The sequence below is a fragment of the Cladophialophora yegresii genome (assembly GCF_000585515.1).
Source record: "Cladophialophora yegresii CBS 114405 chromosome Unknown aczIN-supercont1.6, whole genome shotgun sequence".
Classification (NCBI taxonomy): domain Eukaryota; kingdom Fungi; phylum Ascomycota; class Eurotiomycetes; order Chaetothyriales; family Herpotrichiellaceae; genus Cladophialophora; species Cladophialophora yegresii.
The window spans coordinates 2,617,935-2,643,164 of record NW_006913050.1 but is presented as its reverse complement, the minus strand read 5'-3'; the positions used below and the strand labels follow the sequence as shown (position 1 = coordinate 2,643,164).

Genomic DNA, 25,230 nt, shown 5'->3' with positions numbered 1-25,230 from the left:
CCCAACCGTTGAAAAAGAAAACAACAACAAGGTAAGAGGATTTCAGGTAGCAAGCAAGACACGTGCTTGCAGGAAAGTGGCCCTTGTACTGTGTCGCTGCAATGTTGCAAATACAGCGTCAGGTGAAGTAGCCTGGTCATTGACCCATCTTACCGGACAAGCAAGCTCAGAACAAGTGCCAGAAGCATGGAGCAGCTCATTTGAGCTCCATTCCAACACGCCCAGACCTCCGCCCCGAAAAGACATCACAGCTATATCTGGAGTCACCGTGACCGACCATGTACCTCCGTGCCAATCGATGCGCATCCGACAAGCCCTTACAAGCACACTCATGCATTGCATACCCCGTCGTCGACCGGAACTTGCCCACAGCGATAGGTGCAGTAGCTCATATACTTAAGTACACCAGTGTCGACGTACGCCGGAGCCAATCTGTCGCAGAGGGAGAAAAGAGCAACTGATGTTGGTTGAAGTTGGAAAAGACGTGCATTCTGGCCAAGGAGCTAAACGCTTTCCAGACGTCCCGTGACCCCTGAGGGTCCAGCCTCACGTGACACTCGCAATTCCCGCGTTTCACAACCGAGCTGCCATCCATCCCCGCAACAAGACTCCTACCTACCATGACGCCCTTATGTGTCCCAAGGTAACGGCCCTCATGGCGCCACCGACGCTCTCGGGCTCCTCCTCAGAGACAGACAAGCCCTCTCTGACCGTATACTGGGTACTCTCTCCATAGGGCTCTGCATACGCTCGGGATTACGCCCACACTCGCGCCGTTCTACGGCCGGACCAGTCGCCGCTGGCTTCAGCGGCAACAGTCTCGGTTGACAAGCTCGGAAACGGCGATCCCATTCGCTTGATCTCGTTCCTTCGACCGATGTGCCCGTCCTCCACATATTTACCATGCTTCAGAGCCGGTTGGCTGATCGTGACTTCAAAATCTATTCATAAGTTGAAAGCGTCCACACTTGTCTTCTCAACATCATCGACCGTGTTTCCGCCCAAGATTCCTGGAGCTGTCGCTAACTTCGTTGTGCACACCTTACATCGCTGACAGCGATCATTTCATCATTCTCCCAGTTTCAACCCCACGTGGTTCTACAAGCACATCAACATGCCCTCAGAGATACCCTTGTATGATATTGTAATCATAGGAGCAGGTCCAGTTGGTCTACTACTCTCAGTAGCACTATCAAGATGGGGCTACAAAGTCCGACACATCGACAACCGGCCAGTGCCTACAGCAACAGGCCGAGCAGACGGTATTCAACCACGTTCCCTCGAAATCCTCAAAAACATGGGCCTGAAGCGGAAAGTTATGGCTCACGATCCCGCCAGAGTCTTTGAAGTTGCATTCTGGGACCCGGCCCCGGGCGGCAAGATTGTCCGCACAGGCACATGGGCTAGTTGCCCGGAATTCCTGGACGCACGGTATCCTTTTACAGCCTTACTCCACCAAGGCTTGATCGAGCGCGTCCTGATCGAAGACCTCGAGAAGAACGGGACAACAGTCCAGCGACCCTGGACAATCACACGGTTCGAGACGAACCACAAGAACGCGGAGTATCCCGTCGAAGTTGACTTGAAAAACCTAGACAGCAACGTCACCGACACCGTGCGTGCGAAGTACCTTTTCTCTGGCGAAGGTGCCCGATCCTTTGTGCGCGAACAGCTCGGCGTGCAGATCCGGCATAAGGATCCCATCTCCCACGTATGGGGCGTCATGGACGGCGTCGTCCGCACAAACTTCCCGGACATCAAGATGAAATGCACGATCCACTCGGACCACGGCAGCATCATGGTCATCCCGCGCGAGAACAATATGGTGCGCCTGTACATCCAGATCGCCAGCTCCACAGACCCCGACTTCAACCCCCGCAAGACCGCCACCGTGGAAGAAGTGCAAGCCGCGGCGCAGAAGATCTTCGCCCCGTACTACTGTGACTGGGACCGTGTGGAATGGTACTCTGTCTACCCGATCGGGCAGGGCATCGCCGACAAGTACACGCTCGACCACCGCGTCTTCATGGGCGGCGACGTCTGCCACACGCACTCGCCCAAAGCCGGCCAGGGGATGAACACGGCCTTCCACGACGCCATCAACTTCGCGTGGAAAATGCACCTGGTCGAGTCCGGCTTCGCCAGCCGCGACGTCCTCTCTACGTACGAAGTGGAACGGAAATTCATCGCCGAGACTCTCCTGAACTTCGACAACAAATACGCGGCGCTGTTCTCGAAACGGCAGCCCAGTGCCAGCGAAGTCTCGGACGCGCACGAGAGCGGATCGAAAGAGACCAAGAACGAGTTCGTCGAGATGTTCAAGGCAAACTGCGAATTCACATCCGGCTTCGGCGTGGCCTATAACGGCAACATCTTCAACCACTCTGACGACCATCGGTTCCAACACCCGCTCATCATCAGCGGAAGCCCGAAAATCCGGCCCGGACGAATCATGCCGCCCAGCAACGTGACAAGGGTGGTTGATGCCAACGTCGTGCATCTCGAGAACGAAATCCCCTTCAACGGCTCGTTCAGGATGTTCGTCTTCGCAGGGTTAGGCCAGAGCCCTAGACCCGATGGCCACCAAGCACTCGCGGACTTTGCGCGCCACCTGACGGCCCCGAATTCATTCTACACACGGTTCGGCTACGGGGATGCGTCACGGGACATCCACCACGATAGCGAGAACCCGCATTCTCGATTTTTTAGTCTGGCGCTCGTCTTCGCGGCCAAGAGGTCCGAGATCGAGATCGCCGACCTGCCCGCCTTGTTCCGCGATTACGCGGCCAAGGTGTACGCGGACGATCGCAAGGACGTGCGCGTGTTGGAGTCCAAGGCCGCGGCGCACGCGAAGGTGGGCCTCGAGGGCGAGGAAGGCGCCGTCGTCGTTGTGAGGCCGGATGGTCATGTTGGCATTGCCGTAAGACTTGTTGAGGGCCGCGGCACGGTAGAGGCGTTGGAAGGATACTTCCGGAGCTTCACTGCGCGGGATGGGGGGCTGGGAGGTGGCGCCGACAGGGTAAGGAGCCAGTTGTGAGCAGTCAGCAGCAGGCCGATGTTTTGAAATGACCCTTTGCATGAAAATAACTTTGCATTTAATTTATTTAATTCAAGCGAGTCGATGTTGCAATGAGTTGTATTTGGTTATCTTCTTCGAGAACGAGGGCGCTGTCTTGTAACTGTACCCGCAACTTGGTCGAATATCTCAGGGTTGGCAATCCACGAGCATTGTGCGTGATGGTTAGGTCAATCCCACTTTTGGAGCCAGTTCCGTATAAGCAAGCAAAGCTAGTATAGCATAGCGTATCATGGAACCAAACCAGTCAGTCACTCTTCATGCCGTGACCCTCACTGAAGTCCGTGCCCGGTTGAAAGTATTTTCACTCTGGTCCGACCTTATCCGAGTACTGTAAATCACAAGCATGAAGAGTCCAAGAGAAGCCCAATCATCCAGCTTATACCCCGTCGTCAGCACACAGCTCTAATACTGGATGCTCCCTATTTTCAGCCGTCTGGCGGTTGCATTCGCCCTTGATCGCCACATCTCCCTCACGCCCCCAGCTTCCAAGCTGTAATGCCACGCACCGGCCATGCACGCTCAATCCTCGCCCTTCAACTTCTCCTCAATGCCCTGCAGGTCCTCGGCCTCGGTGATTTCCAGCACGCGATTGACCTCGGCGGTTGACCGGAACAGCTCTACCGCGCCGGCGTAACTCATCCGCATGTTTGGGTTACAGTTGACGGGGAGATAATATAAGAGGACGTAGGGCACGGATTGGCGGCCTGAGGCCTTCGACTCGGCTGTTAGCTTGAGACCGGGCAGGGAGGCGAAGAATGGGGTGCCGGAGGGGGCAACGCCGGTGCAGGCATCGAACGAACGTAGCGAACGAACTCACCAACGTCAAGGGATAGCTTAGAAGGATGAAGCGCGGGGATGAGTCCGGGAGATCATCTGCCAGGTCGAGGAGGTTGTCGTAGGTTTCGTCCGATGAAGGCCTGATTTCTTGCGTTTTGGCGTCGATTTGGTCTGTGTGGATTATGGTTAGTTTGACATTGCATTACATTGGTCTGCATGCCCTAGAGACTCGACAGAAGGTAGCTCGTTGTGGTAGGGTAGGGCGCGGTCAGCAGGCACGGCAGGGTAGTGGATTGAAGCTGTCTGGGCGTCATGCGTTCCACCGTCCGTATCCGTTCAGACTTAACCACCACTTCCACTCCTGGATCTGGCGTGGTGTCTTTGAAGTCTGGCCATGCTTACGCCCATTGAACTCGTGCCAAAGGGGTTATCGCTACTGCTCCGGACTGGTCTGAACAAGCTGGGTACCAAGGAAATACACTGACTACTTACATATCTTTGCCAATGGGGTCTTTGCCCTAGACGTTCCTAGCCGGAACTTGCGCAACTGGTCTTTGGTCTCTTGCGAGAAGCTGTACAGCCTCGACTCTGTCTGGGAGTGTCAGTTGGTAAGCGATGCGGTGGCTCATTCCAAGAAAGAGATGGCTTGATGGTCTCTTCGACTTAGGGAATGGAAAGGAGGACATGGATGAATACCATTCTGCGTCCCGAATCGGGTACTGGAAATCGAAGATGAACTTGTAATTTGACTCGATGCCTTTGGTGTGACTGTAGTTGCGAATGTCTCAGTCCTGAGCGCGCATGGTCTATTGTAAGAAGCTGAACAAGCCGGAAGATGAGCCTCCGAGCAACCTTGTCGAATCTAATACAGCCTGGTCCTCCCGTGTCGAGGACCGCGGGGTATTCCAGATGAGTGAGTTCAGGGATGAAAGTGAGGTGAGAGTCTCCGCAGATGGCAATAACCTCTCGTCAACGGTCTGGGTAGGCTAGTACAGTAGATCCAAATGTCTTCAGCTCTATCCATGCACCGTTAGCGACGAGTCCTGTTCTTGTCGTCGTCGATGCTCGTCGACGTGGTGGGGCAAAGCGATTGATCCTCGCTTCCTTCTCCAAATTGCCGGCGCCTGGTTGATCTGCTTCCCGCACCTTTGATCACTGCAGGTGGCTCTTCGCAATCGACCGTCGAACAGAGCCTCATTGCCTCAACTGGCTTCACTTATTTATTCCCTCTATTCTTCGCTCAATGTTCTCTCGCCTATCTCAGCTAGCAAGACACCTCTCGCGACCGCTTCCTAACTACGCGCATCGCTCTGCCGCTGCATTCTCCTCTTCTACCTCCAGAATGACATCATCATCCAACGTCGAAACAATATCTGGGCCCCAAAAAGGACTTATACAAACGGCGGGATGCCTGATAATAGGTGACGAGGTACTTGGTGGGAAGGTCAGATAAACCCATATCTCGAAAGGAGACTGCGCAAGCTGTGGGCTTTGCGTAAGCATTGGAAAACGTGACTGACAATAGCTGGGCCATTGTAGACCGTGGATACAAACTCGGCCTATTTTGCAAAGTTCTGTTTCTCCCTGGGAGTGCAGTTGAGGAGGATAGAGGTGATTGCGGACGACGAAGATGAAATAATAGAAGCCGCCAGACGCATGTCCAAGAATTATGATTTCGTGGTAACGAGCGGTGGTATAGGTCCCACGTATGTTTGCAGTCCCAGCATATATATACCCCAGCGTGCGCAGCTGACAGAGCTTGTGGCATTCAGGCACGACGACATAACCTACCAGTCAATAGCCAAAGCATTCGGGCTAGAGCTACGCCTGCACGAACCGACCATGGCCAGGATGAAGAAGTTCTCGAAGCCCCATAAATCACAGCCCAACTTTTCCTGGGACGTACCGTCACCTGCATTGACGGCCAAGATGCGAATGGCACAACTCCCTACTGATCCCAATGTCCCTGATGAACAACAGGTCATCCATGTCAAGGAAGACCTTTGGGTCCCTCTTGCGGTGGTGAACGGAAATATCCATATCCTGCCTGGAGTGCCTAGGCTATTCGAGGCCATGCTGGAAGGATACAAACCCCGTTTACTCCCACGGCTGAAAGACCCAGAAGGGAAGGGCATGTATCGCATGCTTTTTAGTACACCGATAGCCGAGAGTCAAATTGCGGATTACCTTACACAGCTGGCTGCAAAAGTCGGACCTAAGGGTGTAAAGGTTGGGAGTTATCCGCGATGGGGAAAGAACAGGAATGCTGTGACATTGGTCGGCAACGACAGAGAGTACATGGACTCATTAGAGGCTGAGGTGGCCGAAGGCGTGCAGGGGAAGAGGGTCTTTGTAGAAGGAGAGGATGATACCGACGATGAGACTGACGTGAAGAAGGATAAAGACGCCTGATTATGGCGGCCCCTGCAGGTAGTCGTCAGAATGGCCTTTTTAATAGGAAGCCTCTTTGGTTTTAGTCATTCCTTCTTTCCTCCTCGATGCGGATAGTCCTCGCGAGGCCGCCACGTTCGAATCCAGCTATGAATCGCACGCTGTCATCCGCCATGTGTAAAGGAGTGCTGCAGGAGAAGCGAACGTCAGGAATCAACCTTGCTTCCAGACTATCAAAGGTAGCCCGAATCGTGAACGACTCCGGATGCAACACATGGAAATCACGTGGGCCGAAGTATTGGCTTCTCAGGTACGGAGTACCTCGTAGTCGCACGAGCTCAAGATGCACCATGATGTCCGGATTGATTTATTATGAGGATCGGCGAATGATGTCGACTTTCAGATTTGGGTAATCTTCCAGAATGCTACCTTGGACGACTCGAAGGCTGCTAGGGTGTTTTCAGGGTGGCCCAGCGAACCCTTCCATCCGATGTCGAGAGATGCATGATGGGCATGGAGCCAATGGGTGGATTCCTGCTTCCCATGTTCCGTATCGCTCGGCTTCTTTCCTAACGTGTCCAAGGCCGGCCCTATCAGGTCGAATACCAATTGGCGAGAAGGAGAACTCCTTCCGCGCTCCTTTTGTGCACGAGAGCTTCAAAGCGGCGTTCTCTAGACTAAATTCAGGCAGTGGCTGCGAACCACTTCAACGGGATGGTGCCTCTCTTTTTGACTTCAAGCCATGTCTCTGTCGGTTGCATTTTAGTACGAGTGTTCCGTGTGCAAGAGGTTGAAACTGGGGCCTGTTCGAGGCGGATCCGGGGGTGCTACAAGCGTCGACGGTAGCTTCCATACCTAGGTAAGGTGGAAGGATCGCTGAATGCTCTCACAGTACTCCGTAAGTATGGAGTACTCCGTGTGTCCTAGCTGAAAACTCACCTCAGGAAAACCACGATGTCACCGCGATCACAGATGATGGACTCCCCTACGAGTTACCCGTCAGAAGAAGCGCAGTGTTAGGGCGCAGGTGAAAAACGGTGCGTGATGGGTCGCAGGAGGATCGAATCAAAATGCAGCCCCGAGTTAGCATGCCGCCAGGGGATGCAGCTTTTACCGCCCACTTGGTTCACTGGGGAAGCCCTGATAGGCTCCGGCAAGGAAAGGGAGGCCTTTTCTCTAGCACTAACCTGGCACAGCGCTACTGTAGGGAGCGAGGGACCCACCACCACTACTTGTAGCTGGAGCCCAGCCGATCTCGATAGGGGCAGTGGACTGAAAGGTAGGAAACGTTGACGGCGAAGCACGGAGTAAGGTCATCGACGAGTGCGTTTTGGTTGAAAGAAGAGGATGTCGTGCGCGACAGATCAGTCAAGGAAGGTGCAGCCTGGCGACTAGAAAGAGACTTGAAGGTGAAGAAGTCAGCGTGAGCGTACTCCGGACTGTGCATGTAATAGGCGCGCGTGTCTGGCATTCCCTTCTCTGCTCTGCTGCACATCCGCTGGGTACCTTGATCACATTTCTTCATCCCGCGCGACAGTGAGCAAGCAGAGAGATAAGTACTCCGTACAGAGTAGCAAGGTGACGATCCTCTCTGGACGGACACTCGATACTCCGTACTCCGTACTGCATATCTCCAACTCACATGCTGGGTGTGATAAAGTGGTGGCAGTTGGCCCTTCTTCCCTAGCCAAACCCCTGGCATCCCTGCAACTGGAGTCTCATACGACGCTTTCAACAGCCACTTCCGCTACCTCCCTGCCGCCAGACACTTGCCCTTGAACCTCCTCTCCACTGTTCTCCCCGTCGATACGACTCACCATATCCGTTTCCGCGAGTTCTCGGAACTGCGCACAACAGACCTGCACCTGCACCTGCGCCTGTAGATACTGCTAAACCCAGCCTTGAAGCTTCCAAGCGAACGCGAACCCTCGAATACCGCAGACCTGCCGAGCTTCGAAACCTCCGTCCCCTTTCATCCTCGCTTCGCCTACACTTACTTCCAAATCGCTGTTACAAATTGCTCCAAAACATCCGTTTCACTCGGGAGTCCGGAGGACCGGACATCTTCAGCAACAGATCACTGCACTGCGCCTGCGATCTCGCCGCTTTCCTGTGAGACGAATCCTTGCGGCTGGAACCTTTCTCATTCGATCTGGAATCCTTCCGCCAAGTGCTCCTCTATCGCATTGCAGGGTGCAAGTCCGCAGTGCTGGGATTGACGCCACATTCACGTTTTTGGAATACCTGTCTCTGGCGAGATTTACCATCCCACACCCCGAGGCGTGGCTGTAGCTCTCCGTGATGGCTTCAAAGGTGCCTCAAACCCAAGTCCACAACTTTTTTCCTGTTGCAGCCGGGGAAGAGAATGGCCCAACTAACGCAAAAGCCGCTCCAGTTCCTGCGCGAATACAAGCTCGTGGTTGTAGGAGGAGGTGGCGTGGGAAAGTCATGCTTGACCATCCAACTCATCCAAAGCCACTTCGTTGATGAATACGACCCCACAATTGAAGGTGTGTGCGATCTGTCCTGGGTCAGAGGAGAGCCGAGCTGACACGCCTAGATTCATACCGCAAGCAATGCATTATCGACGACGAAACCGCGCTTCTCGATGTCCTTGATACGGCTGGCCAAGAAGAATACTCGGCGATGAGAGAGCAATATATGAGGACAGGCGAAGGATTTTTACTAGTCTATTCGATAACCTCTCGGCAGTCTTTCGAAGAGATCATGACTTTCCAGCAACAGATTCTACGGGTCAAGGACAAAGATTACTTTCCCATCATCCTTGTTGGTAACAAATGTGATCTAGAGGGAGAAAGAGTGGTGTCGAAAGAGGAGGGAGCTCAGGCGGCCCAACAATTCGGGTGCAAGTTTATCGAGACATCTGCGAAGTCACGAATAAACGTCGACAACGCTTTCTACGATCTCGTTAGGGAGATCCGAAGGTACAACAGGGAGATGTCGGGACACTCTGGTGGTGCGCCCCCCCTGGGCTCCTACGGCCATGGTTCGAAGCCGGAGACGGACAATCAAGACGAGAGCGCAGGCTGTTGCAGCCGGTGTGTGGTTATGTAATGGAAAGGAGAGGAATTTGGGATTCCACACCACATAACATACCGGCACAGTGTTACTGGAGCTCTTTGGCCGCATGGAGTTGAGAGTGCATGTCGCTACTGGAGCATAACTGGACTTACCTGGACCGGCTTTGGCTTGCATTGTTCTTGGGGTGACCACAAAAGTCATTGAGAGATGCCAGATTTCTTGAGGCTTGCGCCGCAGAGCGAAAGACTATCTTCTTTATTACCGGTTGGGGAACGGAGGGATGGCGTTCTATTCTGAGGGATGCAAGCTTCACACCAGATACAGATAAGGCATGACAGGGAGAGGATCTGTCGCAGGCACAAGGCCACCTCGCCCAGCACTCGAATGCAATGTCCATCAAACCCACGGCCAAATAACTCGTATCATAGTCCGCATAGAGCGCATGATCTCCGACAGGTACCATGTGTTGCTGGTTGCTGCTCATCGAAGTTTACCCGAGTGAAGTGCCTCAAGTCACGTAGACTGTGACTGCCTCTATCCGATGACAAAACAACCAGCTGTGACTTTCCCCTTGCACCAGTGACCCAGCCGTAGAGTACTGCAGCGATGACATCGAGTCGTGACCCGGTAGAAGGTCAACAGCACGATGAGGCTTTCAAGGATCAGATCTCCCCAGCTCTCGACAAGAAGCGTAATGCTTTCTCCGAACTCATGTCTTCGAAACCGAAGCAGACGAAACATCGACCACAACACAGCAATCCAAGAGATGCACGAAATGGCCTTCTGCCCTATATCCTCAATCCTGCCAGCTTCTCCTCGGACATCGTCATCCAACACAACCAGAATACCGTGCTCATCAGAGATGCCTTCCCAAAAGCTTCAGTTCACTTACTTCTCCTGCCGCGGGACTCAACGAAATGGAACATCAATCCTCGAGACGCGTTCGATGATGAGATCTTCCTAGCCATGGTCCGAGAGGAGGCAGCTGAAGCCCTGCGGTTGGCCGCTTCAGAGCTTTTAAGATTGATCGGTCCTCACTCAGAATCATGCAAAGCTCGCATAGCGGCGATGGAGAGCGACGATCCTCCCACTGAACTGCCAACGGGACGGGACTTCTCCAAAGAGTTCAAGGTGGGCATTCACGCACATCCGTCTATGAATCATCTCCACGTTCATATCATCAGTCGAGACATGTATTCGGATCGGCTCAAGCATCAGAAGCATTACAACAGCTTCAACACCGACTTCTTCATCCCGCTTGCAGACTTCCCGCTGGCTGAAGGGGATGTTCGGCGTCAGACCGGTTATCAAAATGCCAATTTGAAGAAGGACTACAAGTGTTGGCGCTGCGGGCAGGGTTTCGCGAACAACTTCACAGCGCTCAAGGCGCATCTCGAGGAGGAGTATAGAGCTTGGAGGAAGGAGTGAACTTGCGGACTAAGCGAACATTGTCCCAAGCACTACGGTCCCTCCCAGGCCCTCTTTGTCACGGTATGGTCATCTTTCGGTGCTAGAGTATCGCACTCTATCTCTGTCTCGGCTGTAACTTTGCGTCTGGCCAATCCGAGGTCGCCGCTGGGGCTCGCCATTATCCAAGTCCACAAATATTCTTCCTGGCTGGACTACTTCATACTCATACCGTGGCTGAGGACTTCGCTCCCGCGGTCTCATCGTGTGGCTAGCTTCGGTATTTCGATGTCTGCTGATGACCTCTCTTTCTTCCACCTCTCGGAAATTACCCCTTCCTGCACTTCCCCGTCGCATGGACGTCCTTACACTTGCTGGCCTTGACCTCACACTGCGTCTTCTGACGCCTCCACCGCCACTTCCACCACTGCTCGAGCTTTCGCTTCCATTCCTCCCTCCGCCGCCACGGCCTTCGAGCCGGTCCAAACAGCGCTTTACTAGCTCGTCAGTCTCAAAGACGTCCCTTTCAATTCTTCGGATCTGGATTCGCTGGACTTGATCTAACATATTGACGACAGCAGATTGAGATTGCCACCTAGGAGGCGTCAGTTGAGGTCAAGGCATTGGTGTTGGGAGTGGAGTTCACCAAATAAAGCGATGCGCAAGATCTGTCCGGTAGTAACGTTGTTGGGGATCTGATGGCAGTCCAGCTTCAGCATCGTCCCACCTGTCTTTCACCCTGTCGGGCCTTCCACGGGCCTTCTCGTCGAGGTCGCTGGCGCCCCAGTAATCGCCCTTGTGGACCTCCTCTGCGCGAGCTGGATTTCTGATGAGGAAGGGACGCTCCAGGTTCCTGAATTCTTGCCATAGCTTGTCGACTGTTGACTGAAGAAGCTTGCAGACTTCCTTTTGTTTGCGGGTCCGTCTGCGCAGCGAAGGAAAGATGTCGTATCGATCGCCCTCAAGACAGCGGTAACGAAGAAGTGCCCGCTCTTCCTCGAGCTCCTGACGAAGGTTTCCTAGCATGAGTGGAATAGTTGTATTTGCCGTGCGCATCGTCGATATGAGATCTCGATAGACACCTGCGTCCGCGTCAGAGTGTGCGGCATGAGCAGTGCACCCGACGTCCTTCACATACCCAATAACGTTGCCAGCGTTACGGCAAAGGATATGAATCCGATGATCTGGGATGCTATAGCCAGACTCATTGTGGAGACTAGAGTCTGCGAGTTTGAGTATCAACACCACCAGCCTTACATCAAGCCACCATTGGCAGGTCGCGGCGCCAATTAGCGAGATCGATGCAGCCAGCCAGTCAATTAACGTGCCGAACCAGACGCGTCGAGGCGCGATTGTTCCAGTCGATGATTCAACCAAATTACTCGAGGCTTTCCTCGAGGAAGATTGAATCTATAAATGACAGCACCGAGTCATCACGAAGCCACAACCGTCGCATGCAACGCTATACTCGTTTTTCTGAGTCGTTTGCTTCATCGATAGCTGTGATAGGCAACCCGCTTGACGGAGGCTGTTCCACCTGGCTCCGGAAAAGACCCTCGTAGCGACGCCCCACAGGAACAGAAATTGGGACGTCCATCGAACTGCTGTTCATGCTCTCCTTCTGGAATCTCCTGCCCACATGGGCACAAAAGCTTGAGGGCGTCGTCTACGATAGCTTATGCAATGCTTCAACCCCATTCCCGGGCTCAATGCGCCCGCAACAGGCCAGGCGCGAGGACAGTGAACTGTGGTAAAGATGATTCGCAGGATGCGAGGCATGACGGCATTTACGACCCGATCATCTTGATGTCATTTTCAAAGTACAGCCGACGAGGATAAGTATCGGGATCGCCGCTTAGTCTCCCATCATATCCTTTTGTAAACTAAAAGACTGATACAGCACCCAACAACAAGATGTCGGACAAGCCGCAAGCCCCTCCCACGGCTTACCCAGCCTCAGAGCTGGAGCCCCAAAATCAAGAAGGCGGCAAGGGGCTCGATTCAAAGATGACCCCGAGCGCCAACTGGACACAGCTTGAGTATTGGGACGACGAAGGCAAGGCTCCGTACCTGAAGGAGTACGAAGGCCGGGGACTGCTCAAGGATAAAGCAGTCATCATCACCGGCGGAGACAGCGGCATAGGCAGGGCAGTCGCCGTCCTGATGGCACGTGAGGGCGCCGACGTGACATTCGTCTACCTGCCAGAGGAAGAAGAAGACGCGCAATGGACGAAAGCCGCGATCGAGAAAGCCGGCCGTCAAGCGCAGCCTCTCGCTCTCGACGTCACCAAGGAAGAAAACTGCAAGAAGATCATCGACGCTCACATGTCCAAGTTTGGCAAGCTCTCGGTGCTGGTCAACAATGCCGCCATGCAGGAGATGTGCGAAGACATCAGCAATATCGACCTGGCCGTCACCGAGAAGACCTTCCGCACCAATATCCTCGCCATGTTTGCCATGGCCAAGTACGCCGTGCCGCACATGAAACGGGGGTCGTCCATTCTGAATTCCAGCTCCGTCGCGGCATATATGAGCAATCCCACGCTACTGGACTATGCCTCGACAAAGGGCTCGATCGTCACATTTACAAGGGGCCTGGCCCAGCAGTTGGCGCCTAAAGGAATCAGGGTCAATTCTGTTGCGCCCGGTATCATGTAAGTTTGCCGACTTCATCCCTACCTTCCGGCTCTCGTGTCGACGAGTTCGTGGCTGATCATGACCCTTAGCTGGACCCCCCTTCAGCCTGCGACGAAAGGCAACCCGTCCGAGGCGATGAGCGCCCTGGGTGTCGCACAAGCCCCCTTGCAACGGCCCGGCATGCCTGTCGAGGTGGCTACAGCGTATGTGCACCTAGCGTCACCTCTGGGGAGCTATTGCACGGGGGAGACCATTCATGTTACTGGAGGACTGGAGATGCAGGGTTGACACTGCCACACTCGGTCATCGCTACGAGTGAGTACAGCCTCCTAACTGGCTACAAGTAGACGCAAGAGGTGGTGCGGCGTGGTACCCAATTTGGTGGATGACGGTGACTTCACCCTTCCCTACGTCCACTTTGCCACGATGGGGATCACTACGAAAGATACGAAGAATTTCACGATGCCCATGTGCCCGGGCCAAGGGTTCTTTTCAAATCGAGTAGAAGCCGCAATCCCCCTTCCTTATTCATCGGTGCAAGATCGACGCGCGCTCACTGTCACTTCAGACACATTTCCCTGGGGCATCGTGCGATCCTTTCCTTGACAGCCGACTATTGTGACTCGATCTCAATCCAAAGCGATGTATCCTTCTCTGGGAGCCATCTCAATGATCACGGTGCCCCATCTGCCCGGTATTATTGCCTTTTGAGTACCTGTTTCTGTCTTTCCTGGCCCGGTCGATGACTCTATGTAGGGGTGTGAGCTGAAAGAGAGAGCCGAATCATCTTGTGCCCATTGGTAAGAAACACCAGGAAATAGTGATGCCGATACAGTACCGTACTGGAGTGGCTTTCGCGTCTTTGCTCTTTGACCTCCATGGGATCTACCACATACTGTAGTGCATTTAATACATTACCTCCCAACTCACGTACGTGAAGACCATTCTGACCTGCCATTAGCACGCATGTAGTGTCGTCGCGCACATATCGGATGCGACCTCACGACTCGACATCGTCCAGTCTCACTACTCCGTATAGACGTTGTGTACATATGGGCGTACCTCACGCTACGTACATACACGCACAGAGGACGATTTTTGCATCCCTGGTGCCTGACGGTGCCTGAATACTCGTACTGCCTGACCATGGTGATACTATCCTCATTTGATCCCGTTCATTGTACGGAATACGCATCGACCACTCATCCTACTCACTCTGCCTTGACTCCACAGGTAACATCGATTTGTGTACCTAGGCAGATACACGTTTGTTGCGTCGCGGCAATGATTTCCCAAACCACAAGGCGCGCCCTCTGACGTGATGCATGCATGCAATTGAGAACTTCTGCGCGGTACATTCGGTTGGTAAGTACTTAGGTGCGCCACTGTACATCTCGCACACACACAGGGCGGCACGACACGACATACGCCGTGCGATGCAAATATTAGAAGGGAAGCTATATGTACAGCTACAGCCTACAGGAAGGGAGCGAGCCGTGTTTCCGGATCTGGTACGAAGAGATCCCAGTCATTCCCAACACAGGAGGACCCGAAATAATCCGTGCGGAACAGCTATAGGGAGAGCAGCTACAGGTACAGCCTACAAGGCAGGGAGCGAAGCGTATATCCGAATCCCGCACATAGAGATCCCATCGCATACGGAACATTTGAAGCGACTTCGACATTTCCAGCACGGTAATTACGGTATCATCAAACTAAATAATATTTGATAACCTCAGAGATACTCAACAAGATCCGACCCGCTGATAAGCATCCTTTGTCCCTCCCGCGGTAGCTTCCGCTTGGACTTGGACAAGATGGCCTCCTCATCGACTCTCGCCCTCGAGCTGACACCGGGCATCCACCTCGTCACCACCGCCACTTGCGACAACGCCTCCTCTGACCCCATCCCATTCATCATCGACGGCATAATCCACCTCCACGTCGCGTGCATCCTACACGACCACACGCTCGCCGCGTTCCTTCCCCCGCTATCACACTCGCAGCTCTACCAATGGTGGGAGAAGCGGCTCGGCGAAGTCTCCGCCAACGAACGGCATATCATAGTGTCCGTGTCCAATGTGTCCGAGCGGACGACAAATCTTGGTCTCGCAGCACCGTGGGCTGCCGAGGGCAGGGGCTGGCCTGTCATTCGCGTGCCCGCGGATGGGCACGGGGTTCCCCAAGCGGCATCGGTCGAAATCTCCGGCGTCGTCTCCCTCGCCACGCCGTTCTCCCAGACGGGCCCGTTTCGCGCGGAAGTCCAAAAGCTGTTTGTCCACCCCATGCACCGTCGGCAGGGCATTGCGCGGGCGCTGATGGCTCGGTTGGAGACCGTGGCGCTGGACCACGGACGGTGGAATCTCATGCTCGACACGGAGGTCGGGTCCGCTGCCGAAGACGTATATCCGAGACTCGGGTATGAGAGGCTCGGCGTGGTAAGGGGGTACGGGTACAGTCCCCTGGATGGGAGATTGGTGGATGAAGTGTGGTATTGGAAGGATTTGAGGAAGATGGGCCGTCTGGTGGAGGAGGAGGGGAGGGAGAAGGAATGAACAATAGGAAAAGGAAAGGGAGGACTCCCTCTGTAGGGGCGAGTAGCGAAGACCGAAGAGTCGCAGCATCCGGTCCAGCACGCACGCCCGCGATTTTTACGTACTCTACCCTGTTCGTGGAGTTCGTACGTAGACTATATCGACATAGACTTAGACATGATCCTCTGCTACTTCCGGGAAGCGAGGTCTAGGTGGAAGCTGAGGGTGTGGATGTCGACGCCGACGTCGACCGCGGTGTGTTGGAGCTAGTCGCCGTCTGCTCTGAGAGGTTGTCTTTCTCGCCCGCCTCCAGAAGAGCTTGTGCTGGACCCCGAGTACCGTCGTGGCTAGCCAAGGGTAATCGACTTTGTCAACCAATCAATCAGTCAATCATACCGTCATGGGCTAGATCGTGTTCTGGGGAAGGGAGAGTGAAGGCCTCCTGGGCGCTCACCGGTTCACAATACTGTAAGTGAGGTAGTTGAAGCCTCTGAAGGGTTTAGCATGATCTTTGGGAATTCCTTGATCGGCGACCAGTGAGCGCCTCAGTGGATCATCGTGGCCGAGTGCTCGTGTTCAATTCCGCGGCCTGGAGCTAGAGCCAGGTTGCTTGCTAGTCCTACCGCCAATTCGATCACGCCGAAGCATCGATCTAAGTCCAGCCATGGCACACAGCTGTGGTGGACTTTACGCCGACTCTTGCTCATGACAAGATATGTAACCCGACCTGTGACACAGATCTCACAGACCTGTGGCCCGAGGCACCAATTTATTCGGTCTAAAAGGGCCACTCACTCGTTCAACGGGTGGCGGTCAACTCGATCTTCAGACCTGGCTCAGCGGCCCCCTTCTCACCCAGCTCCCACAAGCTGTGGTACTACAATCCATGATTTGACCGGAAGTGCTGCAAGTAAGGATGAGGAGTCTGTCCTTTCAATCGTGCTCGATCTCCTTCAAGTCCAGGCCCATCCCTTCCAGCGCCGGGAATTTGGCTGTAAACACAGATGGTCGCCGCTCCGACGTTAACGCTCGCAGGCTGTTTCGTTTCGCAACGACCGTATTTCGGGGATCGTCCCTGCAGTGTCCATTTGCCTGCGAGGTCTTCTTGTGCAGGCTCTCTGTAATTACAGCCCCTCTCGGCTAGAGGAAGCGCATCTGCACATGGATTGGCTCCAGCCGGAATGAACTCGGAAATGTCCAGTTTGGGATCGTCTCCATTGTTAAGGACCAACGGCCGTGTCTCCGATACTTGCCGGCCGCAAGGATAGACGCTCTGCCTGCTTGTAGCCTCTAGCAGTGCGAAGCCGACTTCAGCATTCTCGTGTGTAATGGCATCCATCCAGAAAACGCCCCAGTAACCAAGGCATGGTCAAACGCCTGTAACAGCGACGAGGCTGTCTTGACCAGAGAAGAAGACAAGGCTGCGACGCTTCCCAAATCGGGCCTAGTGTCGAGTGCGTACTCCGTAGCTCGGTCTGAATTCAGTTATCGTCTTGATAGTTCCAGGCAAAGACTAGAACTACAGAGTACTCAACACTCCACCACTTTATTCCCTCCGCGTGCCTGCTATTTACGCAGGTCATCCAGAGATGCCACCTATACCATCCCCCTCCGCGCTACACGCCCTTCGCGCACTCTCCCGCCTCAGCATCTCGACATCGAAACCTCGACCCGCAAACATCGCGAAGCACCGCCTTCCCTCGCCTTCGTCCTTGACTCGCTCCTTCTCCTCCACCTCCCCACTCTCTGTAACGCTCAACCAACTCCGCACGCGCACGAATGGCCGCCACGCAAAGAAAGCCCGGCACGCCGTGTCTCCCGCTCTCAGCGCAGCAAACCGACCGGCCATGAAAGGCGTGTGCCTCAAAGTGGGCATCACGAAGCCCAAGAAACCTAACTCCGGACAGAGGAAGACTGCAAAAGTACGGCTGAGCTCAGGCAGGGTGGTCAGCGCGTATATCCCTGGAGAGGGACATAATGTACAGCAGCATAGTGTTGTGCTTGTCAGGGGCGGGAGAAGTCAGGATTGCCCCGGTGTGAGGTACCATTTGGTCAGGGGGGCTTTTGACCTCGTAAGTTCCACCGTTACCATGTGTTCTATTCTAAATATCTGCTTGATTGCTTGATTTGTGGCGCGGGGGTCAACCAAAGCTGAAGCTCGAGCGGAGCGAGCTATGGAAAACTCCTCAAATTCTCTAGAATGGCTTTTGGAACTACGCACAGGACGTTGACTGACTTCACCGCGTCGCAATCTACAGGGCGGTGTTCCCACGCGAATGACAAGCCGATCGAAATACGGGACCAAGAAACCGAAGACAGCATAACCGGGATCACGCACAGCGGATATCCACAGCACGAGTCGGTTGATGTGGACGCCTGGCATAGCGATCTAAGCAAGCCACGACTGAGAAGGGCAAAGGCAAACGGGGAACCACAACGGTTCGGCGGTGTTGTTGCGAGAGAGCGAGTTCGTGCCCTGAGTTGTGCTTAGGTCAAGAGGAACCAGACCGGCCGACGCTGCTGCTCCGGCGATGTTCTCAACGACTACAGCTACGCGGTATGCCGTTGTTGCGTCGCCACGGCCATCAAACGCCCTCATGTGACAGTCAGGCGGTGAAGCTCAGCTCGGCGGGGCCCAACGGCACGACTCGCAACAGGGGCACAAACATCCTGACAGAAGAGTACCGTGCTGGTTTCCCCTGCAAATCGAGGGATCAAGCTGAGAGGACTCGAGAGAGGATTAGCGGGAGACACAATGCGAATGTGGCCCACTCAAAACACGGACACGTTCTTATACCTGTGGACGAACTGTACTATCGTATGTCATACATTTTGTACTGCATAGGGCATGCTAGTACCAAAAACTACCAAAATGTCACGTGCTCCGGGAACCCACTCAAGTTTATTTCCTGTTCAACGTGTTCGTTGCTCCATGGTGGAGGCTACAGTAATTCCTAGGCACTGATTGTGTACTTAATCGCGCTCGATGGCGCTTGCACTATTGAGCCAATTGCAGCATCCAGTCCTACAGGAGCATAGCAGCTCGATGTGTGCCAATCGCTCAATGGCCAGTGGCATTTTCCAGTTCCCAAGGGGGTCTCCCAACGCCGGCCATGCAAAGATTGTGTCTTTGAAGTGTCTTTGAATAGGAATATCCCACCCCTTGCGTCCTAAGCATCACATCATGTCCCTGTATCCTGTGGCATGAAGCGTGACGTTCGAATGGATCTCGGTTGTTTTGTACAGTTGCAGAGGATTTGCGTCTTTTTGTGGGACGTCAAGCATCTGATAGAGACAGATTCGCAGGAATTTGATTCTCCTGGTGTTGCTGTTCGTTGATACTCAAGCCGTCCCTGCGATGCTAATACAAGCTGGCGTCGTCTTGTTGATCTTGAATCAGGTGGCATGTTCATCATCCTCGGTTCTGCGCAATCTCGGTCTTCTTGTACCACTGGTCGTCCTCAGGTTCGTGAGTACCGCTCTCATGCCACTCTGCCATCCGCTCCGCCCAAGAAAGCAGCTTCCGCCGCGTCCTCGGAATCCTCATCAGAATAATCGTCAGGACCAGTCCAATGCTAAATGTGATGCACGCATATTTGAACATCTCCCACATCAGAGAAACACCCGCACCGGCTTGGCTTTTGCCATTTTGGTTGTTTGTGGTTGTTTCTTGACTTCCGCCCTTGCGGGCGGTTGATTGCTATACTTGAGCTTCCCACCCGGCAGGCTTCTTAAGCTTGTTGAGGTCGAAGAAGCGAGATGTACAGCTGTAGCCTTTCCAATCAAAATTGTCGGCGGGGTTGCAGTGGCAGCGGAGCTTGAGGCGGACGTCGTCGCCCGTTGGACAGTGCGTGAAGGGGACGTGGTAGTATGCGATGTCATTGAAGAAGTGAATTTCGTCTTTCCGGAGCAGGAGACCAGCGGCAATTGAGTGGACAGGCGCGTCGCCCCAGCGTTCATAGAAGAAACCGCCGTCCTTGTCGAGGCTCTCGAAGAAGTCTAGGTAGGCCTGTGAGCGCAGCCAGTCTAGGTTGCCGATCTCAAAGTTTGACCACTACAGCCGGTGTTAGCACTTTGCAGCCCGTGTTTATTCGGTGTGGCACTTACAAAATGGCACTTGTTGTACGTGTCACCGCCGTCGTCGCTCAAGAATGCCATGGAATTGTCAGGGGAGATGTGTTCAGGATGATCCTTAATAAACTTCTTTGCGCTGTCCCACAGCGTCGGGATAGTCTCGACGTATTCGTACAAGCTGAGGACGAAGCTGTACTTCTTCTTGTTCTCCTTCATATACCGGAACGGGTCGTAGTGGATGTCGCAGAACAACTCGACGCTGGGCTCAACTCGCCAGTAGTACTCGAATTGTTGGAGCAGCGGATGCCGGAAGAAGAACCCAGATTCGAAACGGCACATGTGTCGGTAACTGATCGAGTCGCCATAGATGATCTTCCTTCGGCGCATGTCCTCGCGCACCGCCTCGGCTTTCTTCTGGTCAATCCATGGCGGGAAGGACCAGTGTTCAACGGGGATTTCTCCATAATGCGTCTTCCCAGACACGAGGGACGAAGTGACCTTTTTGAACGTCTCGTCAAAGGGCTTGTCGTTCAGGAACACCCAGTCGTAGTTGTAGTTTCGGTTGAACCGATCTTCGACTTGTCTAATCGAGCGCGCTATTTCCCAGATATCGGTGTTCCTTGCCAAAGTGATGAAAGTCGCATTGACGCGTTCGCCAGGCGCGGGAGGGGAGAGTTCCGAGGGGATGGTAGGGACGATGTTCGGGGTCGTTGCTCCGGAGGTCGGCTGCGCCTCGGTAGCGGACGATGTCTGAGGAAGATGAACGAGCTCGGTTGAGTCTTTCACTTCAGGACTCGATTTTGACTCCGCGGGCCGGTCCCAGCCAAAAGTCGTGCCCTGGGTCAGGGAGCCGGCTGATTCGGGGAGTGACGAGGTGGAAATAAAGTATAGAATTGCAATCCCCTGTTCATGTCAGATCAGTATGCGACGTCTCAGACCTGGACTCGGCCGTTGTTGTGTAACTCACAAACACCGCAAACAGTATATAACGCAGATATCTCCCGGAGCCGGTCGCCATCTTGTTGGGTGGGGGATATCGATATTAGGGAGGAAATGTTTGGGAACGCGGGATGCGGAGAGAACAATATCGCGATTCTCGGAGGATGAGAGACTGAAGTCAAGGACAATCGATAACAATTGGTAGCAGGTGCGCCTGTCCGGAGGCCGTGCGATCAACACATGCGGCCAGAAGTCGGTTGTGGAATCAGCTCGTGCGAGGCTGACGGCAAATGACAAGTAGACAATAGGCGTGGAAACAAAGAAATCCTTCTTGCAGACAAAGGTGTCGAATGCAGAACCCCTTAAGAAAACATTGGGATCGGGTGGTGGGAAAAGAGTGACGAGGGAGATACACGGCGACGCGCAAGCTGAATCGATCTGTGTCGCCCAAACTTTTCTACCTGGACGAAATAGGGACTTCATTTTCAGCTAGCATGACGCGGAGTGCGGGAGGCGGCGCAGCTGAGGCGTGCTACGTGTTTTCTAAAAGAGGCGCACAGTCCTCCGTACGGCCCCTCAGGCCCCTGGATCTCGCAAGGGTGGCTTGCGAGCTCGGCTCCGGGGGCACCACGGGCACGCAGAGAGCACGCAAAGGGCAGGTTGGGCGGGCCTCTTCTGCACGAGGGACACCTGACCAATCGCAGCTGGGCGCACCTCGCGCACATCGAAACATTCCTGCGTCACTGATTCAGTAATGAGCATCTTCGACTTTACCCGCAATTCACCTGCGGCTCACTTGAACAACCCGCATTTGCTGGTCTGCTTCAGCTGAGCAACGCGTTTTATCTGGCATCTCATAGCATCTACGCTGGTTGGTCTTTCGTTGGATCATGCAAAGCAGCTCCTGCCGGTCGACCAAAGAGGTGGTCAGTAGCGGGGTGAAACCGCGGTGAAGTCGAGTTCATTTCGAACAGATCAGATATTGCCACATACCCATCTTTCACGATGTCTTTCTTCGGCTTCGATACAGCTCTTCCCAGGGACAAGCCTGGGTCGTCAGGTCGGGGCATTTTCGAGCACACAAACCCCTTTAACGAAGTCGCAAAGGCCCGGAAGCTACAAGCCTTCCGAGATAATGACGAAGATGTGTATGTGATTCTTTTACTGCGTCCACATGCTTATGCGCTTTCTGACTTCCTTCGCTAGCCTCGACTTTGAAGATACCTACGATGGCCTGGGTGACAAACTTGAGGAAGCAGGCGACGACTTGAACGACGACACTTTCGGTGGTGGTGCCGAGGGCGGTGTCGCTGAGGGCAATGTGGGCAAAGACTTTGACTTTTTTGGAAATACCGCCCAAGTCTCAAATGCCATCAACGAAGAGCACATGCGCTACAACTTGCAACACCCGTCCCAGCATGCTGGTCCCGCCCAGCCCCAGCCGTCGAGGCCCAAAAAGACCGGCTACGAGAAGTATCAGGATCCGGGCTACATTCCAGACATTCAGGCAAAGTCCAGCGCATGGGGTTCACGAGCTCCCCCTGCTGCTGCTCCAAGGTCCGACAACCGCATCAGCACGGGTCGACCTGCCGTGCCGGCTTCGGTCCCTGCTCCTGTGCCCGCTTCCACCGCCGTGCCGGCTCCAGTGTCCCAGGCTCCGGCCATGATGACATTGGAAGAAGTCGAAGCTCTTATGCTTGCTCAATCTCAGGCACAACAGCCACCAGCGCCGTTTCCTCAGGCGCAGTCATCTCCGTTCCCAGCCCAACATTTCCAGCAGCAACCCCCTCAGCAATTCCAGCAGACGGGCCCACCCCTTAGTATGACAGCCCATCAGCAACCACAGCCACCCGGGCCTGCAGCTGGAGCTCACAATCGCATGCCTTCAGCTCCCCGTGGCCCTCACCAACCTCTGCAGATTCTCCAGAATCCAAATAGAGCTCGGCATTCTCCGCAGCCAAGTCTCGAACGAGCGCAACCAGTGCAACCACCCGTAACCCAAGGACCTGGAGCATTACCTGTCATCACGCACCCTCAGCAGCTTATGGAATTATCCGAAGAGCAGCGTCGTGCCTATCTCGAAGAAGATGCTAGACGAGCTAAGAGAAACCACAAGATCTTCCTGCTGTCCCGAGGCAACGGTTTGATGACACCGCAAGACAAGAACTTTATCACTCGGATTCAACTTCAGCAATTAGTTGCAGCAACTGGAAGCTCAACCGATGCAAATCCTGAGGCTGCCCTTAACGAGGACTTCTATTACCAGGTCTATAGCCAAATCCGGGGTGCTCCACGACAGCATCCGACGCAACCCCTCGGCCATTTTGCTCAGACGTACCTGTTTCAAACTGGGACTCGCATGGGTAACAGGAGACAGCAGATCAATGGGGACAACCACATGCAAAGGATGCAACAGCAAGTCCAACGAGCCGTAGAGGCGGCCAAGCTCAAGCCGAAGAACAAGCAGCTGATTATCGAGGGCAGTCTGGGGAAAATCTCCTTCAGCAATGCCAAGACTCCCAAACCTCTGCTCAATATCAAAAGAACAGAAAGCTTCGATAACCGCCCTGGCAGCGCAAAGAAAGGCGAAGGCGTCAGCACAAGCGACCGCAAAACCGTCCTGAGAAACATTGAAGCTGTCTATACGACTCTTATGCGCCTTGAGGATCATGAACGCCAGGCGCCACCACCAGCGACCGAGGGCGATGGTGATTCCATTCAAGCGCATCTTGAATGGCGTCAGAAGCAGCGCGAACTCCTTGACAGTCTTTGGCAAGGTCTTAAGGTGCTCGATCCTATCGTCCCAGGCTCACTTGTTGCTCACCCGTTTATCGCGTTCTTGTCATTCGCTAAAGGGAAGAAGGCCATTCCTCGTGTGTTCCATCAAATTGACCAGGACAAACCAATTATCATTTTGACAATGGTTGTGGTCCATCTTGATCAGCTGGACGTTGTGAAAGACGCTATTTTGGCGCCTGGGGCATCACAGCCTCCTCCGATGGTCCGAGAGGAAATCGAGCTCTTCTCTCAAACCGTAATGCCGTGCTTGTTGTCTTGCGTCACAGAAGCACCAATTAACATTATCACTGGGCTGCTTGGACTTCTCATCGATCGCACAAACATTTCGGTTGTTGCGCATACCAAGATCGGTCTCGGCATGATGACGATGTTGTTGACACGCGCTGAGCTGGTGAAAGAGGCTGGGTCAGTGACTGACGAGGACTGGCAACAGTGGACCATGTTATACAGTCGGCTCTTCGATATTTTGGAGCCTCTTCTTGCTACGCTGTTCCCCGGGCCAGTCAATTCTGGAGACGACATGTATGTGTGGCAATTCTTGGCAGCCATTGGCATATGTGCTAGCCCTGAGCAACAACAGAGGCTGGTCATTGGGGTGAAGGACAGAGTCATGGAAACAGTCCTTCAGAGCAAGGCATTACCTCCGGAGATGGCGGGTGCCCGGCTCGGTAACGTCAACTTGTTTATGAGGGCTATCGGTCTTGATGTGGAGATGTTGGGTTGATGATCACGTCAACTCATGACCTTCTGACGAGAAATGCGGTTACAGAAGTCGGTCGCCCGGCAGGTACGACCAAAATACACCGAAGAAAGTGAACAGCTTGTACGATAAGGACGCAGGACCGTGATCTGAGCTTTTCATCACCGCGGATCTATGTGCATATGCTTCCATGGTTTTCCATGACACCAAATGACTGATATGACGAGAATACGTTCTGGCTGGCATCCTAGCGTCCGTCGACAACAGCTCAATGCCTTGAGTCTTTCTGCCTCACTCCTCATCCAGATTGCAACGGCGGCGATGTCTTGCAAGCTGTTCGGTCGCAAAACTTAGCTGCATTTTAAGCCTGTCACAATCCCTGTCCAGCCGGGTCCTGTCGGCCTCTACGTCGCGCAAAGTGTTTCTGAGGTTGGTGGTTTCCGTTGCCCTTTCCGTGCCAAACAGGCGACACTCATCAAGCTCGGTCGTTCGCCGACGGAGTTCGTCAGCTTTTTCGTCTCTTTCGCGGATTAAGTTTGCTATTCTGTTGTTTTGCTGGAGAACAAGTTGTCGCTGTGTGTCAAAATTCCGATCGGCACCCTCTTTGTTTCGGAGAGCTGCTTCGCACTCTTCGAACTTTCGCGCAAGCTGGCTGCGCACATCCTCGAGCTCGCGCGCCTGCATTTCCGCTCTGTTGTCTCGTGTGGCTTGCTCATCTTCGAGTTCACGAAGCTTGGAGATCGGTCTACCCAGGTAAATGTTCAGGGATCCTAGGAGGACTGTAAAGATGATGATGGTGATGATGATTCCAAGAGATATCCACAGCCCGACCTTTTCCCCATCTGCGTTCG

At 54.0% G+C, this 25,230-nt stretch overlaps 11 protein-coding genes across 11 annotated transcripts; 8 read left to right on the top strand and 3 right to left on the bottom strand.

Annotated features, from left to right (window-relative positions):
• Positions 1-1,114: 1,114 nt before the first annotated feature.
• On the top strand, positions 1,115-3,037 carry A1O7_08988 (uncharacterized protein; the record flags this gene model as incomplete). The annotated part of the gene is made up of 1 exon (XM_007762977.1): positions 1,115-3,037. The coding sequence occupies one exon, from the start codon at positions 1,115-1,117 to the stop codon at positions 3,035-3,037; it is 1,923 nt and encodes a 640-aa protein (XP_007761167.1).
• Positions 3,038-3,598: 561 nt separating this feature from the next.
• Positions 3,599-4,074, bottom strand: A1O7_08987 (uncharacterized protein; the record flags this gene model as incomplete). Its single annotated transcript, XM_007762976.1, has 3 exons — positions 3,599-3,790; positions 3,897-4,027; positions 4,053-4,074. 3 exons carry the CDS (start codon positions 4,072-4,074, stop codon positions 3,599-3,601), a joined length of 345 nt encoding a protein of 114 aa, XP_007761166.1.
• Positions 4,075-5,099: 1,025 nt separating this feature from the next.
• On the top strand, positions 5,100-6,268 carry A1O7_08986 (uncharacterized protein; the record flags this gene model as incomplete). Its single annotated transcript, XM_007762975.1, has 3 exons — positions 5,100-5,300; positions 5,396-5,562; positions 5,629-6,268. 3 exons carry the CDS (start codon positions 5,100-5,102, stop codon positions 6,266-6,268), a joined length of 1,008 nt encoding a protein of 335 aa, XP_007761165.1.
• A 2,344-nt stretch (positions 6,269-8,612) lies between these two features.
• On the top strand, positions 8,613-9,322 carry A1O7_08985 (Ras-like protein; the record flags this gene model as incomplete). Its single annotated transcript, XM_007762974.1, has 2 exons — positions 8,613-8,757; positions 8,808-9,322. The coding sequence occupies 2 exons, from the start codon at positions 8,613-8,615 to the stop codon at positions 9,320-9,322; spliced, it is 660 nt and encodes a 219-aa protein (XP_007761164.1).
• Positions 9,323-9,895: 573 nt separating this feature from the next.
• On the top strand, positions 9,896-10,717 carry A1O7_08984 (uncharacterized protein; the record flags this gene model as incomplete). Its single annotated transcript, XM_007762973.1, has 1 exon — positions 9,896-10,717. One exon carries the CDS (start codon positions 9,896-9,898, stop codon positions 10,715-10,717), a length of 822 nt encoding a protein of 273 aa, XP_007761163.1.
• Positions 10,718-11,338: 621 nt separating this feature from the next.
• A1O7_08983 (uncharacterized protein) lies at positions 11,339-11,904 on the bottom strand (the record flags this gene model as incomplete). The annotated part of the gene is made up of 2 exons (XM_007762972.1): positions 11,339-11,778; positions 11,835-11,904. 2 exons carry the CDS (start codon positions 11,902-11,904, stop codon positions 11,339-11,341), a joined length of 510 nt encoding a protein of 169 aa, XP_007761162.1.
• Positions 11,905-12,610: 706 nt separating this feature from the next.
• Positions 12,611-13,621, top strand: A1O7_08982 (oxidoreductase; the record flags this gene model as incomplete). The annotated part of the gene is made up of 2 exons (XM_007762971.1): positions 12,611-13,350; positions 13,423-13,621. 2 exons carry the CDS (start codon positions 12,611-12,613, stop codon positions 13,619-13,621), a joined length of 939 nt encoding a protein of 312 aa, XP_007761161.1.
• Positions 13,622-15,150: 1,529 nt separating this feature from the next.
• Positions 15,151-15,888, top strand: A1O7_08981 (uncharacterized protein; the record flags this gene model as incomplete). The annotated part of the gene is made up of 1 exon (XM_007762970.1): positions 15,151-15,888. The coding sequence occupies one exon, from the start codon at positions 15,151-15,153 to the stop codon at positions 15,886-15,888; it is 738 nt and encodes a 245-aa protein (XP_007761160.1).
• A 1,568-nt stretch (positions 15,889-17,456) lies between these two features.
• Positions 17,457-17,939, top strand: A1O7_08980 (small subunit ribosomal protein S12; the record flags this gene model as incomplete). The annotated part of the gene is made up of 1 exon (XM_007762969.1): positions 17,457-17,939. A coding segment is annotated over one exon (483 nt), but the record flags the coding sequence as incomplete, so codon positions are not given.
• Positions 17,940-19,567: 1,628 nt separating this feature from the next.
• Positions 19,568-20,959, bottom strand: A1O7_08979 (alpha 1,2-mannosyltransferase; the record flags this gene model as incomplete). Its single annotated transcript, XM_007762968.1, has 3 exons — positions 19,568-19,921; positions 19,975-20,844; positions 20,909-20,959. The coding sequence occupies 3 exons, from the start codon at positions 20,957-20,959 to the stop codon at positions 19,568-19,570; spliced, it is 1,275 nt and encodes a 424-aa protein (XP_007761158.1).
• A 926-nt stretch (positions 20,960-21,885) lies between these two features.
• A1O7_08978 (uncharacterized protein) lies at positions 21,886-24,403 on the top strand (the record flags this gene model as incomplete). The annotated part of the gene is made up of 2 exons (XM_007762967.1): positions 21,886-22,028; positions 22,087-24,403. 2 exons carry the CDS (start codon positions 21,886-21,888, stop codon positions 24,401-24,403), a joined length of 2,460 nt encoding a protein of 819 aa, XP_007761157.1.
• Between the last annotated feature and the right edge of the window lie 827 nt (positions 24,404-25,230).